This window comes from Mirounga angustirostris, unplaced genomic scaffold (genome assembly GCF_029215605.1).
Source record: "Mirounga angustirostris isolate CCGP_5_RB_7025 unplaced genomic scaffold, mMirAng1.0.hap1 SCAF_5, whole genome shotgun sequence".
In the NCBI taxonomy this organism is placed as follows: domain Eukaryota; kingdom Metazoa; phylum Chordata; class Mammalia; order Carnivora; family Phocidae; genus Mirounga; species Mirounga angustirostris.
In genome coordinates this window covers 60,218,358-60,243,115 of record NW_026991713.1, presented here as the reverse complement: position 1 = coordinate 60,243,115, position 24,758 = coordinate 60,218,358, and the positions used below count along the sequence as shown (strand labels likewise).

General features: G+C 43.5%; 1 protein-coding gene across 29 annotated transcripts in view; it reads left to right on the top strand.

Annotated features, from left to right (window-relative positions):
* Window positions 1-6,458: 6,458 nt before the first annotated feature.
* PCBP2 (poly(rC) binding protein 2) overlaps window positions 6,459-24,758 on the top strand; it is a 22,427-nt gene continuing 4,127 nt past the window's right edge. The window contains exons 1-14 of one of the 29 annotated variants that reach the window (XM_064591171.1): window positions 6,465-6,700; window positions 9,062-9,204; window positions 9,784-9,807; window positions 9,899-9,931; window positions 10,291-10,407; window positions 12,387-12,518; window positions 13,942-14,070; window positions 15,089-15,175; window positions 17,028-17,120; window positions 18,270-18,311; window positions 19,567-19,639; window positions 20,139-20,177; window positions 21,118-21,170; window positions 22,075-22,244. In XM_064591171.1, coding sequence (XP_064447241.1) covers window positions 9,136-9,204; window positions 9,784-9,807; window positions 9,899-9,931; window positions 10,291-10,407; window positions 12,387-12,518; window positions 13,942-14,070; window positions 15,089-15,175; window positions 17,028-17,120; window positions 18,270-18,311; window positions 19,567-19,639; window positions 20,139-20,177; window positions 21,118-21,170; window positions 22,075-22,244 — 1,061 coding nt within the window. In that variant the 5' untranslated portion in view covers window positions 6,465-6,700; window positions 9,062-9,135. Of the gene's footprint in view, window positions 6,701-9,061; window positions 9,205-9,783; window positions 9,808-9,898; window positions 9,932-10,290; window positions 10,408-12,386; window positions 12,519-13,941; window positions 14,071-15,088; window positions 15,176-17,027; window positions 17,121-18,269; window positions 18,312-19,566; window positions 19,640-20,138; window positions 20,178-21,114; window positions 21,171-22,074; window positions 22,245-24,758 lie in introns of all 29 variants that reach the window. The other 28 variants (XM_064591170.1, XM_064591172.1, XM_045873321.3 and 25 more) reach the window with 28 other exon arrangements.

Genomic DNA, 24,758 nt, shown 5'->3' with positions numbered 1-24,758 from the left:
GGAGAAGGGAGATGTGGGCACAGGGGTGTTGTGAGGGGAAGAGAAACAGATGTTGACAAGCTAGAAATGAGAGACACAGAAGTGGTAGAGGGGGGAAACACAAAGAGAAGCCAAGAAATTAAGGAGAAAACTCACTGACCCTCTTTCTTCCCACTCTTAACCATGGAGAACACATCCCCCTTCTTCGCATTTCTAAGCCATATGCAGAGTGCCTTGCTGTTGTTTTGTTGTTATTATTTCTCAAAAATTTACTTTTTTTTTTTTAAGATTTTATTTATTTATTTGACGGAAAGAGAGTGAGAGCAGGAACACAAGCAGGGGGAGTGGGAGAGGGAAGAACAGGCCTCCCGCTGAGCAGGGAGCCCAATGCGGGGCTCGATCCCAGGACTCTGGGATCATGACCTGAGCCGAAGGCAGACAATTAACGACTGAGCCACCCGCGTGCCCCAAAAATTTACTAACTTTTTAAAAGCTAAAAATAATATATATACTTGGGGAGAAGATTGTAACTTTTTAAAGTTTCAATTATTTAAGTAATGTCTATACCCAATATAGGGCTTGAATTCACAACCCCAAGATGAAGAGTCCAGTGCTCTTCCAACTAAGCCAGCTAGGCTCAGATTACTTAAAAATAAATAAAAAATCTTTTTAAAAACTTAATTTTTTTTTAAGTGAGCTCTATATCCAGTGTGGGCTGAACTCACAATCCAGATATCAAGAATTACATGCTCAAGAGAGCTGGCTAGGTGCCCCAGATTGCAACATTTTAAAAATAAAGATTGATTTATTTATTTTAGAGAGGGGGGAGGGGCAGAGGAAGTGAATCTTTTAAGCAGACTACCTACTGAGAGTGGAGCCTGACCTAGGACTGACCCTGAGATCACCACCTGAGCTGAAATCAAGAATAGGACACTCAATTGACTGAGCCACCCAGGTGCCCCCAGATTGTAACATTTTTTTAATTTTTTATTTAGTTTTTAAAGGTTTTATTTATTTATTTGACAGAGAGACAGCAAGAGAGGGAACACAGGCAGGGGCAGTGGGAGAGGGAGAAGCAGGCCTCCCGCCGAGCAGGGAGCCCAACACGGGGCTCAATCCCAGGACCCTGGGACCATGACCTGAGCCGAAGGCAGACGCCTAACGACTGAGCCACCCAGGCGCCCTGTAACATTTTTTTTTAAAGATTTTATTTATTTGAGAGAGAGAGAGAGGGAGAGCACAAACGGGGGGAGGGGGGCAGAGGGAGAAGCAGACTCCCCACTGAGCAGGGAGCCCGATGCCGGGCTAGATCCCAGGACCCTGAGATCATGACCTGAACCAAAGGCAGATGCTTAACCGACTGAGCCACCCAGGCGCCCCAGATTGTAACATTTTTAATAGGATATTCAGCGAAAAGATTCTCCTCTCCTCAGATTCCCAGCTTCCTCCCCAAAGCCAACCACAACTACCAGACATTTTTATAAACTTCCAGAGCTATTCTTTGCATAGTCAAGCCCCCCCCTTTATTTGTATCCTACATTATTCCTATTGTCCCCATTCCCCACTTTATATGGGAGCATGCTATAGGCCCTCTTTTGGACCTAACATTACCTCATTTAACCATCTATTTTGAAGTTGACTTCATCTGTGCGTGTGTGTGTGTGCGTGTGCACGTGTGCTAGTGCATATAACCTTGTTTTAACCTCATTCAATTTATTCAATCTTTTATTGCTGGAATTTTAGATTGTTTCCAGTCTTGCTATACACTTAACTACTGCAGTGAACATTTTGGACATTTATCTTAACTAGAGGTTGAAAATCGGATGCCCATAGCTGTATCTGGCTGAGTATTTTTTTTTTAAGTTTTTTTGGAGGGCCCACTCACTGTGTTAAATATCAGACATTTTCTTTTTTTCTTTTAAAGATTTATTTATTTTTAGAGAGAGAACACAAGCAGGAGGGGCAGAGGGGAGGAGGAGAGCGGACTGCATTCAGCAGGAAGCCTAATGTGGGGCTTGGTCTCAGAACCTTGAGATTATGACCTGAGCTAAAACCGAGAGTTGGATGCTTAACCAACTGCGCCACCCAGGTGCTCCAATATCAGACATTTTCAATAAAGATTTAGATTTTCAGCTGGAAACGCTAGCAACAGTGGGTTCACGATCCTGAAGGCCGAGATTCTGGCCCTGAGTAGCCGTCATTCCCTATAGATGGGTCCTGTACGCTCCAGTCTTAGCATCCTTTCAACTTCTGTTGCCTTCTTTCTTCCTGTCTCCTGAGAGCATTGGGTTTGTGCCCTCTTTTGTGCAACAATATAAAGCACTAAAGATGGTTCTCAAATGTGTTTGTCTTAGGCCTTCACCACCTTGTGTCCACGAGGGGAGTCTGGGATTCTGCCATTCTCTTCCTATTATAAACAAAGTATAGCAAGGTTTCCACACAATTGAGAATGGGAAAGGATAGGAAACCCGTGAGATCTAAAATACAAATGGACAGGGTGCCTGGGTGGCTCAGTTGGTTAGGCGACTGCCTTCGGCTCAGGTCATGATCCTGGAGTCCCGGGATTGAGTCCCGCATCGGGCTCCCTGCTCGGCGGGGAGCCTGCTTCTCCCTCTGACCCTCCCCCCTCTCATGTGCTCTCTGTCTCTCTCATTCTCTCTGTCTCAAATAAATAAATAAAATCTTTAAAAAAAAAAATACAAATGGACACTTTAGCTTTGGGGATTGCCAGTCATGGGATGAGTCTTTAGTTTGCTGCCTTTTTGGAATCACCTCTCTATGTCAGGTTGCTTTATGGCTCTAGGCAAACTCACTCTCTTCTTTCCCCCTCTGAGAGGAATTTATTGATTCATAAAATTATCAGGTATTGCTATTAAGTGCATCTCATCTTTCTCTTTCAAAGCTGACTGCAACTGTTGCCCAGTCCTAGGAGAAGCCATGCTATTGTTAGTAAAGGATAATGTTATTTTATCAAAAAATTTTTAAAGATTTTATTTACTTTTTAGAAAGAGAGAGCACAAGCAGGAGGAGTGACAGAGGGAGAAGGAGAAGGAGAAGCAGGCTCCCTGCTGAGCAAGGAGCCTGATGGGTGGCTCCATCCTAGGACCCTGGGATCATGACCTGAGCCGAAGGCAGACACTTAACCGACTGAGCCACCCGGGTCCCCGTATTTTATCAACTTTTATTTGATCGTTCTTTTGCCTTCCACATTAGAGGTGACTTCTTGGATAGCTACTCGCTTCTACCTGAGCTCTCAGGGTCTTTGGAGTATAAACCACCCAAGTGCAAAATCTTTTTTTTTTTTTTAAGATTTTATTTATTTGAGAGAGGGAGGGAGAGAGAGAGAGCATGAGTGGGGGAGGAGATGGAGCCAGAGGGAGAGGGACAACATATTCCCCGGTGGAGTAGGGAGCCTGACTCTGGGCTCCATCCCAGGACCCCAGGATCATAACCTGAGCCAAAGGCAGATGTTTAACCGACTGAGCCACCCAGGTACCCACCAAGAGCAAAATATATATATATATTTTTTAAGATTTTATTTATTTATCTGACAGACACAGTGAGAGAGGGAACACAAGCAGGGGGAGTGGGAGAGGGAGAAGCAGGCTTCCCATGGAGCAGGGAGCCCGATGTGGGGCTTGATCCCAGGACCCTGGGATCATGACCTGAGCCGAAGGCAGACGCTTAATGACTGAGCCACCCAGGCGCCCCCCCACCCCCAAGTGCAAAATCTTTTTTTTTTTAATAGATTTTATTTATTTATTTGATAGAGAGAGAGACACAGTGAGAGAGGGAACGTAAGCAGGGGGAGTGGGGGAGGGAGAAGCAGGCTTCCCGCCGAGCAGGGAGCCCGATGTGGGACTCGATCCCAGGATCCTGGGATCATGACCTGAGCCGAAGGCAGACGCTCAACAACTGAGCCACCCAGGCGCCCCCCAAGTGCAAAATCTTGAGGTTAATCTGATCTTCTGCACAGGCCTCATAGTAACCCTGCTCCTTGATTTGAAATGTTAGTGTCCTGGGGCACCTGGCCAGCTCGGTCAGAAGAGCATGCAACTCTTTTTTTTTTTTTTTTAAGATTTTATTTATTTTTTGAGAAAGCGAGAATGAGAGAGAGCACATGAGAGGGGGGAGGTCAGAGGGAGAAGCAGACTCCCCGCTGAGCAGGGAGCCCGATGCGGGACTCGATCCCGGGACTCCAGGATCATGACCTGAGCCGAAGGCAGTTGCTTAACCAACTGAACCACCCAGGCGCCCTGAGCATGCAACTCTTGATCTCAGGGTTGTGAGTTCGAGCCCCGTGTTGGGTGTAGAGATTACTTAAATGAATAAAAGTTAACACATTTTTTTTGAGGGTGCCTTGGTGGCTCAGTTGGTTAAGTGTCTGCCTTTGGTCTAGGTCATGATCCCAGGGTCCTGGGATGGAGGCCCACGTTGGGCTCTCTGCTCTTCGGGGAGCCTGTTTCTCCCTCTCCCTCTCCCTGCTGCGCTGCCTGCTTGTGCTCTCTCTGTGTCAAATAAATAAATATAATCTTAAAAATAAATTTTTTTTGAAGTGTTAGTTTTTTTTTCCCACCCAACATTTTCTTAATTTCCTTTCCTCTCTTTCATTATTTGGTCTGCTCCTTGCCTTTGCCAATGACAGACTTCTTTTTATTTCCATCTCAAATTGTTTCTAATACAACACCCCCACACCAGGGAACTGGAATCCCCAAGCTGTATTTTTCACTTCCGGAAGCTGTTCCTCTTCAGATGACTCCACTGAATTAGGGTTACCCAATAAAACTTAATAATATTAAGGCCAGAACTGACACCTAAAGGACTTGAACAAGGTTCAATAAATAACCCTGTATTTGCTTTCTCTTAATTTCCTTCTCCTTATTTTGTCTTATTCCCTGCCAGAGCTCTTCTGAGTTTTTTTTTTTTGTTTTGTTTTTTACAAAAAGTTTTATTTTATTTATTTTTTTAAAGATTTTATTTATTTATTTGACAGAGACACAGCGAGAGAGCGAACACAAGCAGGGGCAGAGGGAGAGGGAGAAGCAGGCTTCCCGCTGAGCAGTCTGCCTGATGCGGGGTTCGATCCCAGGACGCTGGGATCATGACCTGCGCCGAAGGCAGTTGCTTAATTGACTGAGCCACCCAGGCACCCCTTAAATAAATTAAATCTTAAAAAAAATTTAAAGAGACTGGGGTAGATGTCTTTTTTTTTTTTTTTTTTTAAGATTTATTTATTTGAGAGGCAGGAAGGGGCAGAGGGAGAGAGAGAATCTCAAGCAGACTCCCCGCTGAGTGCAGAGCCCTACCTGGGCTCCATCTCACCACCCTGAGATCATGACCTGAGCCAAAATCCAGTTGGCTGCTTAACCAACTGTGCCACCCAGGTGCCCCCTGGAGTAGTTGTTTTGCAGACTATCCCACATACTGAGTTTGTTGATGATCTCCCTGTAGTGTGATATATTTAACTTACTCCTTTATCCCTCATAAATTTCCTGTACACTGCAAATTAGGTCTAAAGGTTGATAAGATTAAGATTAAACACTTTTGACAAGAATACTTAATAGACAATGCTATGTATTTATTTTATCTCATCAGGGACCACATAATGTCAAACTTGTCCTGCTATTAGTGTTGCAACGTTTGATCACTTGGGTACGGTGGTGATTATCAGATCTCTCCATTTTAGATTACCTTTTTTTTTTCCTGTGCAATTAGCCAGTAATGTGTGTGGTGATATTTGGCCCTATGATAATATCCTCTCCCCCATCAACCTTTCACTTAAAGTTTTGATGACTGATGCCACCGGCCTGAATGAATTATTTCATTTTGGATTGCAGAATGGATGGTGATTTTCTAACTCTTTCATTCTTTTTACATTTATTAGATGGAAATCTTTTAAAAAAGAGTTTTCCTTTAACGGATGAACTACAGTTCTTCCTAAGAGGAGTAAATGCTTAATTCTTTCCTTTTGATCACTAATTTTCAGAGTAAGGAGTTGGTGTAAAAGTTGCCTTCAATGTGGCAAATTAGGTTTTTTATCTTTCTTTCTTTCATTTTTTTATGAGTATTACTATAGACTACTGGGTTTTTCCCGTTTCTTTTCTTCTCACCCATCCCTTTTCCCTCTGGTCTCCTTTATCCATGGCGACTGCCAACTCTCTCCGCACTCACGCCTGATCTTTCCAATCAGCCCGCTAGGGGCCACTAGCTTCTTCCCTGTCCCCACGCTGCCGCTCTATCTTAAGACTTGGCCATTCGCTACCAGGTGTTGTCTCATTGGTGCCGACGCTGTCCATGGAGCCGCTCTAGGCTGTTGGGAGGCCGTCCGCATTGCGTGGGGAAGGTTTGGGCGACGCAGTCGCCTCGCCGGCCCCCGGGGCGGTTAGCGCTTCCGGGGTCGGAGGGTGCGCGGGGTTGAAAGCGGGCCGCTCCGCCCCGTCCCCCTCCCAGACCAGCAGAGGCAGCAGCCGGAGCAGCCGCAGCCTGCGCCCTCTCCCGCCCGCCCGCCCTCCGCCCGCCCGCCCGCCCTCCGCCGCCCTCCACCCGCCCCGGGGTCTCTTTCCCCCTTCCTCCTCCTCCTCCTCCACCCCCCCCTTCCTCCTCCGCCCGCCCGCGGGGCCCCCCTCGCCTTCCCGCCCGCCCCTATTGTTCCGCCCCCGGCCTCCCGCCCTTCCCCTTCCCGCCCGCTCCCCTTTTCCCCTCAGTCGCCTCGCGCCTGCAGGTAAGCTTCAAAATTCTCCCTCCGCCCCCAGCTGTAGCTCTGTTTCCACTCTTGCCATCTTTCTCAGCGTGCTCCGGTTCTCGTCACGAGCCCCGGCCTTGCGTAGTACCGCGTGAGCGCCTACCCCCTCACTCTGGCTCGCCGGCCATTCACGCGAGGCCCTGGCTCAGGCGCGGCCTAGTAGGCCTCGCGCAAGGCCTACCCCCCTCCCCCCGCCTTTTCCCGGTGGCGGCTGCGCAGGAGTCAAGGAGGGCGCGCGCGCGGTAGGGGGGGCGGCGGTGGATTTGTTGGTTGAAGGGGGTGGGGGGAGGCGATGGCCGGCTTGCTGGCCGGGCGGGTGAGCGCGGCTCCCCGCGGGGGTCAGGCGCTGGCGCAGGCACACGAGGAGGCGCTACTAGTCCGGCCCCTCCCCCTGGATCGCAGCGCCCCCCCCCGACCGAACCGTTTATTTTTTTTTTCCCTTCTCTTCTGGTGGAGGGATGGGGGGGGCATTTTTTAATTGGAAAATGTTTGGATGACCGAGGGGAGGGGGGCTGCGGAGTTAAAGAAAGGGTAAACGGGCTCTCAGTTACCGAGTTATTCAGGACGTTCTCTCGGGGTAACGAATTTTGAAATTACAAAATGCCTGCCGATATAGACCCAGGCCGAGCTATTTATAGGAGAAGGGGTAATGGACTGTAGGATTAACAGCTGGATTCCTGGGATTGGGTACACTTATATTGACCTAGTCAGGAGAACATGACAGGGATATCTTGGATGTTTGGAGTTAGAAATGCAGCTTTGTGCCTTAATCACGAAATGGCCTTCTAAAAGATTTTCAGTGTTCTTGCCCTTTCGTACTTGCGTTGTTGTAGTGTTTGTAAAGTGTTTCCTGTTACATTTGAGTGGAGATAAGGAGCTAAACTGCCAATATTTTACCGTATCTTATTTTAAAAAACAAAGTCATTCTTACAGACGTAACTCTTTCTCTCCCTTTCCACTCAGCCTCCCTCCCCCCCCAGCACTGTTGTTTTTCCGTGAGTGAAAAGTGTTGAATTTTGGGATTTTGCCAGCAGTTAATTCTATTTTGAAGATGGGGGAATGAGGTGCCTTGGGGATGCAAAGCCCATCTTTTAAATCATGCTCTGGAGGTAACCACGGGGAAGCTTGCCATAAACAGAATGATCTGGCAGCAACTTAAAAACACTTTTTAAATGTTTAGGGATGGGTTTTGTGTTAGAGCAAAGTTAAAACAGTGGCTGGTTTGTGAAGGGGGAAAACTAGTAGGAGAGTTCATTGATGTTGAGTTTTGAAGGGATGGTTGCTAAAAATGTCACTGGAGAAATTTATCAACTTGGGAGAACCTTTTAAAGCTAATGCTGTTAGGTCCTAAGGAGGTATCCTAGGAAAAGGTATATCCAAAAAACAAATTCTCTTTCTGCATGTAATTTGTTAACTTCAAAACAGAAATATTGGGAACATTGTTTCAGAGGACAGATGGGGAAAGACCTTTCTCTGTAGGAAGGGTTCATTACTGCTGTTGCTTAAAACAACTATACAATAAATTTTTAGCAATACCAGTTTTTTCATTGTTTTCTTTGGAAGAAAATTTAAGATTTAATAGATTTGAATAAAGATGAAGTGGTAACAAAGGTTAATACAGAAGCAAGGAAAATTTTCAAATCCGAATGATTATCAAGTTGGGTTGGGAAAGGGAATAGAAGAAAGGACTCAAGCTGTGTGTGCTTAATGTACTGAGTGTTTTCCCAAAGGAGAATATGGAATCCCAGCCTTTGTAGAAGGCTTTCAGATAATGCCTTTTTCAGTGAGCTGTTGATTTAAATCTTATTAAAATTACTCGGTGTCATTTGTCAAGATTAGAAATTTTAATGTGTGATACAGCTCAATTTTTTACCTAGAAATTGCTGCAAGTAAGAAAACTTTGTGTCCTTTCTAGCTTTCAACCTGAACTGCTACCTAACAGGGAAGCAAAAGGTCATCTGCCTCTCTCTAATTGGTTAGAGGTTTGGCCTCATGATTTCCAGGTGTTTCTGTATCCTGTCAAAGCTTATTCTGCTGAAGGACAAGTGCACTTTCAGCAGTTCCTTTACAACCATTGCCAATTGAAGGAATCTTCCTCATCCTGAGAGTCCGCGGGAACCCTACCATTAAGGAGAGTAGACTGAAAAGTCTCCTTCCATACTCTTAACAGAACCTGAGCTGTAAATAGTTGTCATTATTGTAGTTGTGCTGGATATATACAAGCTTGCCAAGTGATAGACTGTGATTTAAGGAAAAGAATCAGAACATTGATAATGGTGAAAATGATTTTAGGAACTATTTCTCCTGTTGTTTCTGATTTTGATCATGTTTGCATTTCAGTTTTTGGCTTTCACCCCCACCAGTGACCAAAGACTTGACCACTCAAAGTCCAGCTCCCCAGAACACTGCTCGACATGGACACCGGTGTGATTGAAGGTGGATTAAATGTCACTCTCACCATCCGGCTACTTATGCATGGAAAGGTATGCACCAGCTTGGGAAATTGGGTCATAGTAACTGCTCAGGGAGGAGGCCAGGAAGAGAGGGCATGCATCTTGGAGCTCATCAGATTAGCACTGTGGGGCATCTGGCTTTAGCACTCTTCTCTATCAGTAGATGAGAGTGTAGTGGGAAAATGGACAGACTTTAGTAGGAAGCTCCACTGAGCAGGAAAGGCTTAACTGGAAGATGGAGCCAAAGACTGTCACATATCTGGATAATAAGATTTTGCCTGTGGAGGTTGCTATAGCTTGTGATAAGTAGATTTCCTCTGCCCAGACAATTTTGGGAAACTTTTAGGGTGGGGGGTGGAGGGTGATGTATTTGGTACTTTAAAAAATAACATACTAAGCACAATAGCATTAAATCATTCCTGCATCATTATTCCTTCAAAATTCTTGGATATCTTCATTTATGTTTTGAGCAAAGCAAAGAAAAAGCCCACCCAATCCCCTTCCCTATAAATCTTAGTTTTCCCATTGTTTTGGACCGTTAAAAATTCCTTTTCATGATAACGAACACTTTGAATTTCCTCTTATTGACGCTGGTTTTCTCCATTGCAGGAAGTTGGCAGTATCATCGGAAAGGTAAGACAGTTTCACTTCAACTCTAATTACTGTTTAGTCAGTCTGGGTTGAAATAGCAGTTGGAGCTCACTCTTGACTTTTCCTCTTACAGAAAGGAGAATCAGTTAAGAAGATGCGTGAGGAGGTGAGTTATGTGGGGGGAGTTTTAGGGACTGTTAAATCCTTAAAGGAAAAATTTTCTTTAATGAGTGATTACGGGGGGGAATGTCTCAAAAGGAAAATGTGGTATTTTTCTGGCTTGGTTATTTGTAATGACATATAGTATGCTGGGAAATGTAGTTCCTGTGTCTCAGTTCATTCAAGCATTAAGTCAGCTTCTGTAGTCTGAGGATAAAAATGAGCAATGTTTGAAATGATGCTGAAATTGCCTTCTGTCAAGATAATGTATGTAGACAGTCCTGGCTTATCTTATGGGGGGCGGGCTGTTTATATATGCTCAGATCTTTTTGTCTTATTTAACTCTTGGCTTTGTTTTTTATCCAGAGTGGTGCACGTATCAACATCTCAGAAGGGAATTGTCCTGAGAGAATTATCACTTTGGCTGGACCCACTAACGCCATCTTCAAAGCCTTCGCTATGATCATTGACAAACTGGAAGAGGTTTGTTGTTCTTTCATTCTGCACTTAGTCTTTGTTTTATTTTACTTTTGGGTGTTTTTTAAGTTTCATTTTTATTTTATTAGAGAGTGTTTGTGTGTGCCCTCATGAGAGAGGGAGAGGCAGAGACTCCTCAAGTAGACTCCTGCTGAGCGTAGAGCCTGACGCAGGGCTCAATCCCAGGACCCTGAGATCATGACCTGAACCAAAATCAAGAGTTGGCGGCTCAAATAACTGAGCCACCCAGACACCCCTCTCCATTTAGTCTTCCTTTTAAAGTGCTTCTAGATAACTTAGTGATTTTCTGAGAACTTTTAATTAATTAATTTATTTTTAAGATTTTATTTGACAGACACAGTGAGAGAGGGAACACAAGCAGGGGGAGTGGGAGAGGGAGAAGCAGGCTTCCCACCAAGCGGGGAGTCCGATGCGGGACTCGATCCCAGGACCCCAGGATCATGACCTGAGCCGAAGGCAGACGCTTAACAACTGAGCCACCCAGGCGCCCCTTCTGAGAACTTTTTAAATTCAAGAACAGAATGGATCATAAATATCTATGAATGGGTCCTTTGCGCCCCCCCACCTTCAGTGTCCCCCAAATTTGACCATTAAGTCACTTGAATCATTAAAACAAATAGCTTGACTATTACCAGGGACTCAGCATTAAAAAATTGTGTGAAAAACTAGCATCTTTTATTTTCATTTTTTGACTGACAGTTTTGAAGGTATGACAGTACTTCATTACTAAATGTTATGTCCCCTGATTTATAGTTGAGTGAGCCTAAATGTGCTTTCTTTAGGTGCCTTGGTGAACACTACTATATACTATAAATACAGGTGCCTTTCAACCTTGGATGTAGTTAGATTTTTGAAAAAAATCTGAAATGTTGTGTCAGACCGATACTTGAGGGAATGTTTGTAGGTTATCAGAAGCAAAATCTCAGTGCCAGAGGTTTTTTGGCAGAGGGAAGCTTTTTTTTTGTTCACCCAGGTATCTCAGCCTTCAGACACTGAACAGTCTTTGCCCTAGGTCTTGTCTTCTTCAGCCTCCTCCCCCTCTTCAGTAATGCTGCTAATCACGCATTTGACACTACAGGCAGAGGAGAGCTGTTGGCTGCTGCTTGGGTTGGTGATTGGATAGTTAATGGTGCCTGAAATTTTATCATGGCCAAGATCAGAAATGTTCTCTTTTGACCTGCAAGGCCCTGCTAATCCAGAGTCTGAAGCTTAAAAAACATTCAGAAGATCTGTTCATAGTTTAACATGTCCTTGACTTTAAAGACTTATGTTTAAGCACTTTCCAGGTCCAGCTATTGCATAGAGATTAGGCTGAGACGTGGTGTTTAAACCACTTAATCCTCAGGAGGCTAAATTTAACTAGGCTAAAACCATGACTTTTGGATGTAGCATATTGTTATGGGAAAGATGGTGGGCTTTGGAGCCAATACAGTCTTTTAATTTCAAATCTACAGCTTTTTAGATGTGATTGGGGTGAGTACTCGGCCTCAATTTCGTTATCTGTGTGATGGTGATATTAGCAAGAAATTAAAATAATGATACAAAGAAGCACACAACTTAATCTTACCAGTTTTCTAAGAGGACAGGATTGGTTCTTTGAATATTGGGTTGCGTTGTTTCATCTTTCTTTTAATATTTTATTTAATTTTGACTTCAAGATTGTTTTACTTTGCAGTCAGCTCTAATTTCCAAAACTACTAATATCACTTTTCTTCCTACAACCCCCCCCCCCCATGAAGGCAACTGTATTTAGGGCTAATTCTGAGGAAATTTGTAGGTATTTTTTTATCTTTTCAGAAATAGTTGTTTTGGGGGCGGGGGAGGCAATATTTGAACTTTTCGCTGATGGTAGATCATGACATAATATGCCCTTATAAGGTTAAAACAGTTCTGTTATAGCAGTTATGGGTCCCAGGCATCTGCTTAAACTTAATTCTTCTGTTCTGATGAATTTCTTTTTGAAGGACATCAGCAGCTCTATGACCAATAGTACAGCTGCCAGTAGACCCCCAGTTACCCTGAGGCTGGTGGTCCCTGCTAGTCAGTGTGGCTCTCTCATCGGGAAAGGTGGTTGCAAGATCAAAGAAATACGAGAGGTTGGTAACTTTTGTTGTCTTCAGAATGTTTATTCTAAATATGGCTTCCCCTATTAATAGCTCTTAGTATGGCTAGGAAAAGTTCATATTTGAGATGAAGATTATTAAAGTAACAGTCCTAGATGATTACAATTTGTGTATTGGGAAGAAAAGGATTGTACCATTGATGAATACCTAAAAATGTGTAGGTTTTTTTTTTTTTTTTAAACAATTCATATGTCATAACAAGTCAGAAGGTTAACTAGAATTTCTTAACTATTGAATATGACCGGTTTCCTTTTTTTTCTTTTTTCCTTTTTATTTTAGAGAGCACTGTGCTGGGGAGTGGGGGGGGCGGAGGGGGAGAGAGAATCCCAGGCAGGCTCCTTGCCCAGCACGGAGCCCAACATGAGGCTTGATCCCACTACCCTGAGATCATGACCTGAACTGAAATCAAGAGTCGGACACCTGACTGAGCCACCCAGGCACCCCCTGTTTCCATTTTTTTTATTTGGCAACTTTTCCATGAGACTACATACTTTTTCTTTATATGTCTAAGAAGATTACAGTTTGATATATAATAATAGGATATATTTTCCTTGACCAAACTCCTAAATAGCAAGGGGAAAACAGGAAGGTGTATTAGGTTGTAGTTGTAATTGTGCTCCCTTTTAAACTGTGGCATTTACATTGAATTATGGAAGCTTTTTTTTTTTTTAAAGATTTTATTCACTTATTTGAGACAGAGAGAATGAGAGAGAGAGAGCACATGAGAGGGGGGAGGGTTAGAGGGAGAAGCAGGCTCCCCGCCGAGCAGAGAGCCCGATGCGGGACTTGATCCAGGGACTCCAGGATCATGACCTGAGCCGAAGGCAGTCGCCCAACCAACTGAGCCACCCAGGCGCCCCTGAATTATGGAAGCTTTTAATAGGAGTTACTGAATTGGATGTTGGAATGAAATTTGAGTGGCTCCTAAAGGAGTTTTCAGGAGCTTATTGTATATGCCATGAGAGCAAGAATTTTGGTTTTGTTTGATGTATTCCAAGCAACCGGAATGGTGCCTGAGACATAGAATGGGCTTAATATAAATATTTGTTCAATAAGAGAATGAAAAGTGGGTGATACTTGCGGAGATTTTGTTTGATGGCCATGAAGCTATCATTAGCTAGCTATCATTTCTAGAAGGGCCTTTTTCTTGAGAACAGCTTAAATTTAGGCTGTTATTCAGGTTTATTCTTGACTTTCAGAGGCTAATTTATTTATAACTGTGATTAAACAGTCATATCTGGAATAAGGGAGGAGTGGGAAGGGAGGATAAAAAGGGTAAAATAGGAGATGGGATAAGTATCTCTACTGAGTGTTAGACTCTAAAATCGCTGATTGGGGAATTGGAAGAGTATGAGCTGTTTTTATCTGATTTTTAAAATTTCTTTTTACCCCAAAGAGTACAGGGGCTCAGGTCCAGGTGGCGGGGGATATGCTCCCCAACTCAACTGAGCGGGCCATCACTATTGCTGGCATTCCGCAATCCATCATTGAGTGTGTGAAACAGATCTGCGTGGTCATGTTGGAGGTAAGCCCTCAGGCTCATGCTGAGAATGGGGGGAGGGTGATTCTAGGGAAACAGACTGATCTATATTTAGTAAGACTAGAATTAGGTGAAGCTGTTAGAAGCTTCCAGTGGGGGTGGGGAAGAGGTTCCCTGGGTTCATATTTTCCTCCCCCCAGCTTTGACTTTTCTTATAGTCTGAGCAAAAATAGAAACTGTTAAGCAGCAGTCATCTTTTGGTTTATAGCAATTCTAGTAGGGTTGGTAGGGGAAGATTCACTACTTGGACTGAGTGGACAAAAGATGTAACTGGGTTCCTGAGAAGCTGAGTTAAGTTGACTTGGATTACAGTATTTTGGCTATGTGCAACTTTGACACATTCTTCGAGTTAATTTGTGTTAAGGCAGGATTATATTCAAGATATTTATATAAGAGAAGATTTATCCGTAACGGTGTTTTTGAATGATTTATGAGGTCCTGGTAGCATATGTTATTCAGTTAAAATAATAGCAAAATTAAAGGAAAATAAACCTTTTTAGAATTGTTATGGAATTGGTCCCATGTTGCATGAGAAAGGAAAGTAGGATTTTCAAGTAGAGTTTAGGAAAATGTTGACTGAACCTTTGAACTATTTTTCTTGACAGAGTATATTATCCTAGGCATAATACTGGGGTATTTTATTTCCTATTTTGGCTTCGTTTTTTTATATAGGCCAAAATGTAAGATCCTAAATTGCCAACTATATACGTACGCATAGAGGTTTGTCATGTTCATTAGGTTTATTTGAAAACGTGGAAATAATGCGTAAATTATTACAGGGGACTCTACCTTGATGAGAATTAGTGTGAGCTGTGTAGTCCATCTTAACTGCTTTAAAGGCAAATAACTACAGATGATTTGAGATTAGATCTAGCCAGAGACAACGTTGGTAGGTGAGGGGATGGAAATTAATACAGTTGTAATTTAACTGATCTGTGTGAGCTTAAGCCACACAGCTGAAGCAGCTTTGAAACCTTATCTCTTTTTGTTTTTTTCCCCTCTGACTCTCTCCCAGTCCCCCCCGAAGGGCGTGACCATCCCGTACCGGCCCAAGCCGTCCAGTTCTCCAGTCATCTTTGCAGGTGGTCAGGTAAGAAAGTTCTTATTGGTGGGCTAGAATGAACAAGGATTGTATTTGAAATGTCAACTTTGCCAGCAGCACACCAGGCCACTCTGCATGCTTGCTGAAACCTGTACTCTGGCCATTAGTTTGACCTGCTTTTAGTTTTATTTTTTTGTACTGGAGAAAGCTATGAATGCCAAGCCCTTAATTTTTAGCAGACAATGGGAGTTTTGTAGGCACTCGGAAGGGGGAATTTACTTGGTAATTTAAGGTGGGTTGGGTTAGAAGAAAGGGTAAAATGGCCTTGGTGTCACTACTTCTCTCCCTCTCCCACCACCCCATCCATGCTTTTTTATGTGTGGGGTGTTCTTTAGAGGTCTGAATAAAAGTAGCAAAGAACTGGACCTCTGAAGGAGATTCTGGATGGTGGTCTCAAAATTGGGGGGTCCTAAACTTGAGTGTCCTACAAACTTCCCCTTCCCCCCCACCTCACCTCCCCTACTCCTACCCCTTCACTCCCAAACTCCAGTGAATTGTTCCCTCAGGCTCTTAACCTCATAAACGCTGGTTTGAACCCACATGGCATAACTGAAACCAGCCGGGGTAAGGGTTCAGTGTATGAGAATAGAAGGGGGAGAGCATGTTGGGCTGTGGTGCTATGATCTTTGGTGTTAGAGTAAGAACACCAAAGCACCCCCTTGGCCTCTTTCTACTTCACCCACCTAAACTCTTGATCCTTGGCACATGGTTTATTCTGAAGTTAGATTTGTATGACAAGAGCATGGAATAGAATGATAGTTTTATGCTTCGTTGGTTAGTATTTAAGGAGTAGGTAGGTAGGTCAGTTTTGTAAATGTTGGGGTTCAGGTTGAAATAGTGACCTTCATTTTGGTGGTTGCCTAAGCAAGTGCATTGCTCAGAATGCCTTTTCCCAATGAGGGGCTGGCCTGTTACAAGCACACTTAACTCAATTAGTTCCATCTTGTGTTTGAATTGGGGGAAGCAAAAACTTAAAGTCCATCTCATTCACATTCTGTTTTGAGTTGGCATAAAACTGAACAAGATTTTGGAGACTTAGTTTGTCATGTGCTTTTGGGAGCTTTCACAAGAAATCATGTCGCAGTGCTACCTTGAGACAGTTTAGTATCTTGCCTTGTTTAAACCAGATTGGTTAAAGGGTTCTGTCAGTCTGGATAGTCAGGCAGGATAAACAAAGGCCCAGAGTCAGTATAGCAAGGAGGCTTAGCCTTAGGAGTTTTCCCTTCTCCCCAGAAACTCTAGGTTCCTGCTCTTCTGGATTCTTCCACTGCCATTTGGGATTATAAAGAGTCCCATGCTGTGCAGCAGCAATCCTATCTATAATTCTTCATTTCCCTTTCCTTTCCTCCTTTTTCCACTTCCCCCTTCTTACCTCTTTGCTTCCCCCCCTCCCTCTCCCCCTCCCCCCCCTTTATTCAGTTGACCACCCTCTAAAGGCTTGAAGCTTCTTTCATGAGTGGCCCTGATTATTCCCATGGGCCTTTTTAAATGGACTGGTTCATGCAACGTCCACAGATGGACCTGTATCTTTTGTTCCTTTGTGACAAAAGTGGGCTCTGTAGGGGTTCAACTTAATCCCACAATGACCAGTAGCTGGCATCAGCTCTGTTGCCCCATCCCTTCATTCTTACTGAAAATAGCCCAATTGTGCGGTGTGATACCTGCCACAAGGTAACTTTTTTTTTTAAATTCACTGATTGCAGCTCGTTTCAAATTGTGTCGTGAGCTCCTTTTTAAAGGAAAAGAAAAAATTAAACAACTTTTTTTGTGTGAATTTCATGCTGGTGACAAGGTGCCGGATTGACAGCCCTGGAGACTGAAATCCTCTATTTATCCACAGGACAGGTACAGCACAGGCAGCGACAGTGCGAGCTTTCCCCACACCACCCCGTCCATGTGCCTCAACCCTGACCTGGAGGGACCACCTCTAGAGGTGAGAGGGGATGTTCAGTCTCCAAGGCTCACTCAATCCTTCCGCCTCAGCCGAGACTGCCAACACGCGGGGGGCCAGTGGCGCTGGTGATTTTTATGCTGTGGACACCACCTGTCCACGGGGACCTGGACTGACCCCCCCCACCTCATTTCACACAGGCCGCGTAGCCCACCAGATGGTAACACCAACTCTCTTTTTTTTTTCTTTTTTTTTTCCTTTTTTCCTTTTTTTCCTTTTTTTTTTTTTTTTTTTTTTTTTTTGTTGTTGTTCAACCCCTCTTCCCCATCTCCCACTCTTCCTATCCCATTTTCACCTTCCTACCCCCACCTGGGTGCACTTTTGGGGGGTACTGGCCACTGTGATGTGAAAAGCTTCACATCCTGTTAACCAGCCACTCCTTCCCCTCCCTTCCTGTTCCTCCTCCTTGTCCCCCTCCCCATTGCCCTGAAGACCCAGCTCCCTTTTTGGAGGTTATGGTGCGGGGGGAGGAGGGTGTAGTGGGAGCTGCAAGTGCCTTTTATGGAGGGGGAGGTGGGAGAAGGTGCAGGGTTTAGAACACAGTGATTTGTTTTATTTATTTATTTATTTTGCATTCCTGAGGTCAGCTCCCTAGTGTTAGGTACTCTGCTAGCTTCCAGCATTTAACGTCTTTAGGCAGATGTAGAGAAAAGTAAGATAGGGATAGGGAAAGGGAAGTGTTTCAAAACATGCCACGTAGGTTTGTGCAAATACAAATCATTCATGTCACCATGACCGGTATATAAGGGTTGGGGTGGTTGAGGGAAGAGAACATTTTTCCTCCTAGGCTGTCTTGTATATAGGGAAAAAGAAGGGGGTTTGGTCAATCGAGGCATTGCTTAATCCCACTTCCCACCTTTCCATTAAGAAACAAATGTGTATTTTGCCTTGATTGCAGGGAACATGGCTCCCTTCATAGGCTTCCTGGAATAAGGCATCATATTTAGGTTTCAAAGGCCAACTCAGGTCTGACTGTGTTTGTGAGATACCATCTACTGCCTCAATCTCTGGCCTCCCCCATCTCTAGTTCAACTCTGGCTTCCTGGCCAGTTGAAATCTGTCTCCCCTTCTCCCACTGGGTGGCTGTCCGTGATTGGTTTTTTAATAGGAACTGTTTTCCTCCTTTTGTAGGCCTATACCATTCAAGGACAGTATGCCATTCCACAGCCAGATGTAAGTTTTGTCTTCACTTCTTGTTTTGAAAAGCTCCCTCTCCCATCCAAAATTGTTTCATTCTTTCTTCCACATAGGCAGAAGTGAGTTGGGTCTTAAACATTTATAGTATTTTCCTCACAAGGTGAACCTCATATTTTGGGCCTTAAATAATCTTTAATCAGGGCCACAGTAGCACCTTGTTTGCTTTTTGACGTAATCATTAGAAATTTGAATTCAGCAGATTATTAGATTCTGCTTTCCCCATATTTCAGATTATTCTATCTAAAAGAGAGAAGTGTTCCACGGTATATTGTGATTTATTATTCCAGGGCACAGTTTAAATTGACAGTGGACTGACTGTGCATCTCTTCATAGAGTCCTTTCCATGGGTGGGGGGGGTGTGTGGGAGGTTGGGTTTGTCTCTGGGTACTCCTCAATTTGAGGTGACAATTTAAAAAGCATCTGGGCGGGTGGGAAAGGGGCTTATTTTTCACAGGGAGGGATAAGCTGAATATTTGGGGATTCGACTCAATAAAACCTTTCTTGCCACTAAACACTCTATTTAAAAGCACTGGTATTCAAACTTCGTGTAAGGGCATTTCTCTCTGCACTTTCCTCTGTCATTACTAACCCTTTCAGGTGCTGAGCGTTAGACTTGGGAAGTTGGGTTTGGTTCTTGGCTTGGCCCAGGAGGGGAAGTAGCCTTGAGGAGGGATTGTTTTACAACAGCCAGGAGAGTTTATATAGGTGAAGAAAAATAGCTGTAGAAATCATTGGGAGGTGGTGGGGCTGAGCCCAGTTTGGTTTCATCTTAATCTCTCTCCTCCTCGCAGTTTCCCTGCCCCCTCATCTCCTTCCCTTCTCCCAGTACTGGAAGAACCCTGCATGGTGTGTTTCCCCTCGCACCACTGCACAGTTCGTTTACCTAGCCTGTCTGTGCTTGTCCCGGGGGCAACTGTTGCAATGGCTGCAAACACCTTCATTAAGTGGCCCACAAGGGGATGGTTGGCGGGCAGGTGCTGCTGCTCTTCTTTTCACACACACAAAATGCATTCATTCTCTTGTACTGATGCCCTTTCTATTTCTAACTCTTACCTTCATACTCTTCCCATCTCCAAGATTGTGGTATAAGTCCCATCTTTACTCTGTGTTGTAGTTTGAGTAGTAGAGTCAACTTTGGGAATCAGGAGCTCTGCATTTTCAAATTTGAATATGCTTGAGCCCTGACTCTGTTACTCTTCTAATGCCAACCTCTCCTGTTTCCTCCCTGCAGTTGACCAAGCTGCACCAGTTGGCAATGCAACAGTCTCATTTTCCCATGACGCATGGCAACACCGGATTCAGTGGTATGGATACCTCAGTGTTTATTTCTGTAAAGTGTAGTGCAAGACAGAGGCCAGCCCCAAGGTCTCAGTTTGACATCTGTTTAAAACATACTTCATTACCCAGCATCCTGCTGGTTTAAACTTGCCTGTCTTCTATCGCTAAACCGAAGGAGGTAATGTGTTTGTTAACTTGGTTTTCATTTGGGGTGAGTTATTCTTTTTTTAAAAAAAAAAAAGGCCCTGGAAGGTTTGGGGTGAGGTCTGGGGATGCTTGTCAGGCAAAGGGTAGGCTAATATTTCTTCCCATCCTCACTGCTGCCCCTTTGATCTGATTGGCACCCCCTTTCTCTCCACCAGCTATTCACAGATCTGGGTAGAAAATCCATTTGTGCCAAATTGTGTAGTGGTTTTTGGTTTTGTTTTGTTTTGTTTTTGGGGCTTTTTTTTCTGTATAAGGAATAACTTGTCCGATAGGGTTAGGATGAGACCACCAAACTCATTTTCACTTGTATCTTAACAGGCATTGAATCCAGCTCTCCAGAGGTGAAAGGCTATTGGGGTAATGATTAAAAAAAAAAATCTGTAGTATTCTACTGTTATATTAATAAACTGGTGGGAGTCTTGTTTCACTGCCCATGACATACCAGCAAGATGCACATGGCAGAAAGGAGCTGAGAGAGCAAAGGGGTGGGCCTGGTGCCCCTGAGGGTCCCTTGATGGATCTGGCCAACCCCCTTCTAAAAATGTTGAGTTTAGAGGCCACAGCTGAGAGCAGGACTAGCTTTGAGAATTAGCCAGCCAGCCTGGTCCTTTCCAGGTGTCAGTATTATTGATGGGTATGGGTGTTTGCTGATGGGATTTTTTTTTTTCTTTTTCTTTGGAAAGCAAAATAAAAACGAGAACAAATTACTGAGCAATTGAGGAAAAGACAGGGAATAAATCTGGAGAAATGAACTTCCCTCACCTGGGTGCCATTTCATTCTATTTGACCTTCAAGTGTAGGTTAGGATTGGGGGAGGTGTTAATCTGATACAGGTATATTTAAAGCAACTCTGCATGTCTGCCAAAAGTCCATGGTACCCAGTAACAGGCATGATATTGGCACTGGTGCTAGTGAGCATCAGGTGAGATAAAATTGGAACACAACAGCAGCAGGAAATCCTAAGCAGAAAAGGGGAGCAGTGCAGAAGGATTTGGTTAGATTTTGGTCCTACCACATTCCCTTGCCCCTGGCTTCCATCCACTTACACCCTAATAGGCTGGGCTTTGCAGGAAATGGCATGAAATCAGCTTTTCTGAGTTTACAGAGGAACCTTTCCAGCATTATTTCTGTACCCCTTTCCCCCTCTTTCCTCCTTGGAGGCTTCCAAGTTAGTGATGAATCCCAACAGCCAATGCTGGGTTTCCAGTTTGTTTCCTTCTGTTAGGTTAATGTGCAAATCAGTGGGGGTTTGTTTGCTATGCATTGAACTTCCTTGCTCTCTTCTGTCTTTTAGCAGGTTTGGATGCATCTGCTCAGACTACTTCTCATGAACTCACCATTCCAAATGATGTGAGTATAATTAATAGGGTTGCATGGGATAAAAATAAGAGTTGATGCAGTGTCATGCCATTCTTAAGGCCTAGGGAAAGAAATGGGGTTTTTTTAAAGATCCCAAATTAAAATTTTAAAGTATGTAGAATCATAAATAAAAACTGATGGAGAAAATAGGTAAAACTATTGTGTTGAGGTATCGTGAGGGAGAAAACCATTTTTGTCTCAGATATAAATTCCCATTGGCCTTAGTTTCTTGGATGATCTGAAGCCTTATCCTTAAAGCAGAGGCCATTGAATGTTACGTCCAACATGGTAGTCACTAACCACATGTGGCTATTTAAATTGTGAGAATAATAAAATAATCTCAATTTCTCAGTCTCACTAGCTACACTAAAGGTTTTCAATAATCACGTGTTATTAGTGTCTACAGTATTGGACAATATGAATGTAGACCAATTTTTTATTTTTTCCAGAGGCAAAAGCATTATAAATTAGGCAGAATTCTTACCAGTATATTAAAATGGTAATCATAGCAGGATGAGTTTAGGCATCTTTGTTGCCAAAAACCAGAGACCTTTATTATCCCTAGCCATGAGAAACTGGTTTGTTAGCCTGTTGGCTCTGATTTATTTTGTCTTTGGATTGGTACTCTAGGAAATGAGCTAATGCTCCTCGGAGTCAGTCCACTGAGAGTTGGCTCTGATCTGTGGTAGTAAAAATAGGGCAAGAGTGGAGATGCAATCTAGAATCAAGTTTTTTAATCAGGAGTATGTGAGTAGGGTGCGTAGGATGCGGATAGTAGTTTCCATTGCCATTATTGTGGATCCAAGCTATAGAAGACTGGAAGGGTGGGATGGAATTCTTGGATCTAGCCATGCAATGCTTAATTTTGGTATGCCTTGTTGTTTTTTTTCTTAAGTTGATTGGCTGCATAATCGGGCGTCAAGGCGCCAAAATCAATGAGATCCGTCAGATGTCTGGGGCGCAGATCAAAATTGCGAACCCAGTGGAAGGATCTACTGATAGGCAGGTTACCATCACTGGATCTGCTGCCAGCATTAGCCTGGCTCAATATCTAATCAATGTCAGGTAAGGGTTCCCTCTCTACCTTTTGTGTTATTGTTGGCAACACAAGTAATGTGTGTGTTGGGGAAAGCTACAGTGTATTACTAAATGTGGGAATATTTGGGGGATGGGAGCAGGGATGGGTGGAGATGGCAATAAAGTTAAAGTCTAGCCCTGCTTTGATCCATTCTTAAGTGTAGCAAGCAGGAAAAGTAACAAGATTGTAATAAATTTGTACGGGGGAGGGGAATAGAATGCTTGCATTTGACTTGATGGTTTTAGGCTTGGAAAGAGTAGAGCAGGTTTTCACTGGTAGGACAGTGCTCTGGCTGGAGCATCCATACTGACTAAGAAGCAAATGTGGGTCTCTTGCTGTACATGTCATAGGCCAGTATTTCATGGATGGGGTCTAGTCTCCAAAGCGCCCTAATTGGAGTAAGGATAATGAAGTAATGTGACGGCAAGGCAGTTTCTTGGAAGCAGCGATTACCATTTATTCTGAAAACATCCATTTTTCTCAAATTGCAAATTGCTCCATTGTTCAGAGCTTGTGGGAAAGGGGAGGCACAGGTTTTGGACTATTTCATAAATGCCTAGCCTCTTTCTTTTTTTGCCACCATCTCATACCATAATGGCTTCCTGAGGTTTTATTCTCCTCACCCAAACCTAGCTGATGTTACTGCACACAATAGCCATAGTGGGGTTATTCGGGGTCTGGTGGACATCCTACAAGGCATTTGTATTTCTTGCTTTCTCAGCACATTTGCTTTAGTCACGTTCTTAATTGCTTACTCACATGCTAAGCCGGGGTTAGCAGTCTATTTCCCAAGGGGCTTAGCCATCCTTTTCATGTAGATTTTTGTCTAGTCACTTACCTCTGTCATAACTGTTCATTTTTTGTTGTGCATAAAAGGTGTTCTGAGTTCCTGAATCTAGTACAGGGGAAAGGAATTCTTAAGTATGAAGTCTATTTTGTTCTGCTTATACTGACCTTGTATTTATTCCATTGTCTTTTATCTCCTGGTTAAGAATTATCAGTTCCCCAGTGGTTTTGACTTTTGCCTTAAGCCTTTTAATGCCTTGAGGTATTTACTAGTATTTATGTAGAAAGGACTCCTCTGTGTGTAGATCTGCTTCAGCTACCAAGCACATCAGATTCTTCATGTTCAGTGGGAGATGGTAGTAAGCTTTGTGCAGAGGCTGTTTGTAAAGGTTTTTCTTGTTTCTAACTGGGGTATGGGGAAGGGCGGGTGTTAAGTGGTAAGATTCATGTTCTTGGAAGCTGGGGATTGTTTTCTTCTGCTTGGGTAGGCTTGCCCTAAATATTGCCAGGTAGTGCTTATTAAATGGAAGTGGTTTGACCTTAGGACAGTGTCAACATTGTAAGGAAGTGGAATATCTCTACCTGAGTTTCCTGATTCAGTCACTTTTTTCAGGATCCTCCTTATAGGATGGTTGGCCATTTAGGGTCATCCCATTTCATGAAATCCAAACTATGGATTTGGGTCACAACTTTGTGACGCTTCATTTAACACCAAAGCAGAGATCATACATGCACAAAGCTTACTCTTCACTCTCCCATCTTGGCCCAGTTTGAACGTAAAAGCGAACTGGTTTTATTACTACTAGGCAGGAGAGATTTCTCTGCTTTCGGTAATGGATTCTGAGCATTTCTGCTCTTACTCTGTCAGCCTGAGTCCTTTCTTTATTCCCTGCTTTATAGATTGTAATTTCCCTGGACTTAGGTAAACAAGATGGAATCTTAAGAGGAGGGTCCCTGCCCTTGAGGAGTCAGTCTTGTGGGGTAGGTTGTCTGGACAGTTTTCGACAAATACTGCAGTTCTGGGTTAGAAGCGTGGGCATTTGGGAGTTGCTGATCATTATGGCTATTTGGACGTTATTTTAGGTGTAGAGGCGGTATTTTTACATTTTTAAACTAATTTTTCGGGAGTGCTTGAGTATCTTCCATTTCTGTGAGGTCTGTATTAGAAGTATGTTCAATCAAAAACAAAGGGCTTTTTATCTTCAACCCCACCTCTCACCAGAAATGAAGCTTTCTTAGTTGTTATCCACACTTTTGTTCTCAGCATTTTTCTTTGAAAATACTACATTCTTTGAAGTTTTGAAATAAGTGACCTGCTTTGGTTTCTTGTCCTTTCCCATCCTGATATATTGGTTAGTTGTATAAGATGGAAGCACACTTCAGCATTGGGGGGAAGGTTTCTAATTCTATAGAATAACATTCTACACCTTCACAGGGATTGGTGGGTGTGAGACCTTTGTTCCTTGTTTGGAGATTGCTATGAATACTCTTTCATTTTCTACTTTGAAATCATTTCTTTCTGACTCCTGGGTTGGATCCCATGTCCGATACGTGAAAGTGTGCTCTGTATGATTTCTTTTCTCAGTCTATCAGCCTTTTCTTCACCATAGCAGTTTTAAATAGCGTTGTGGAATGGGATTTGGTAAAGTATACATTTTTTAGAGGGTGGGACACAGACTGAAAGAGGGGCAGCTTATCCCAAGTTGGTATTAGGT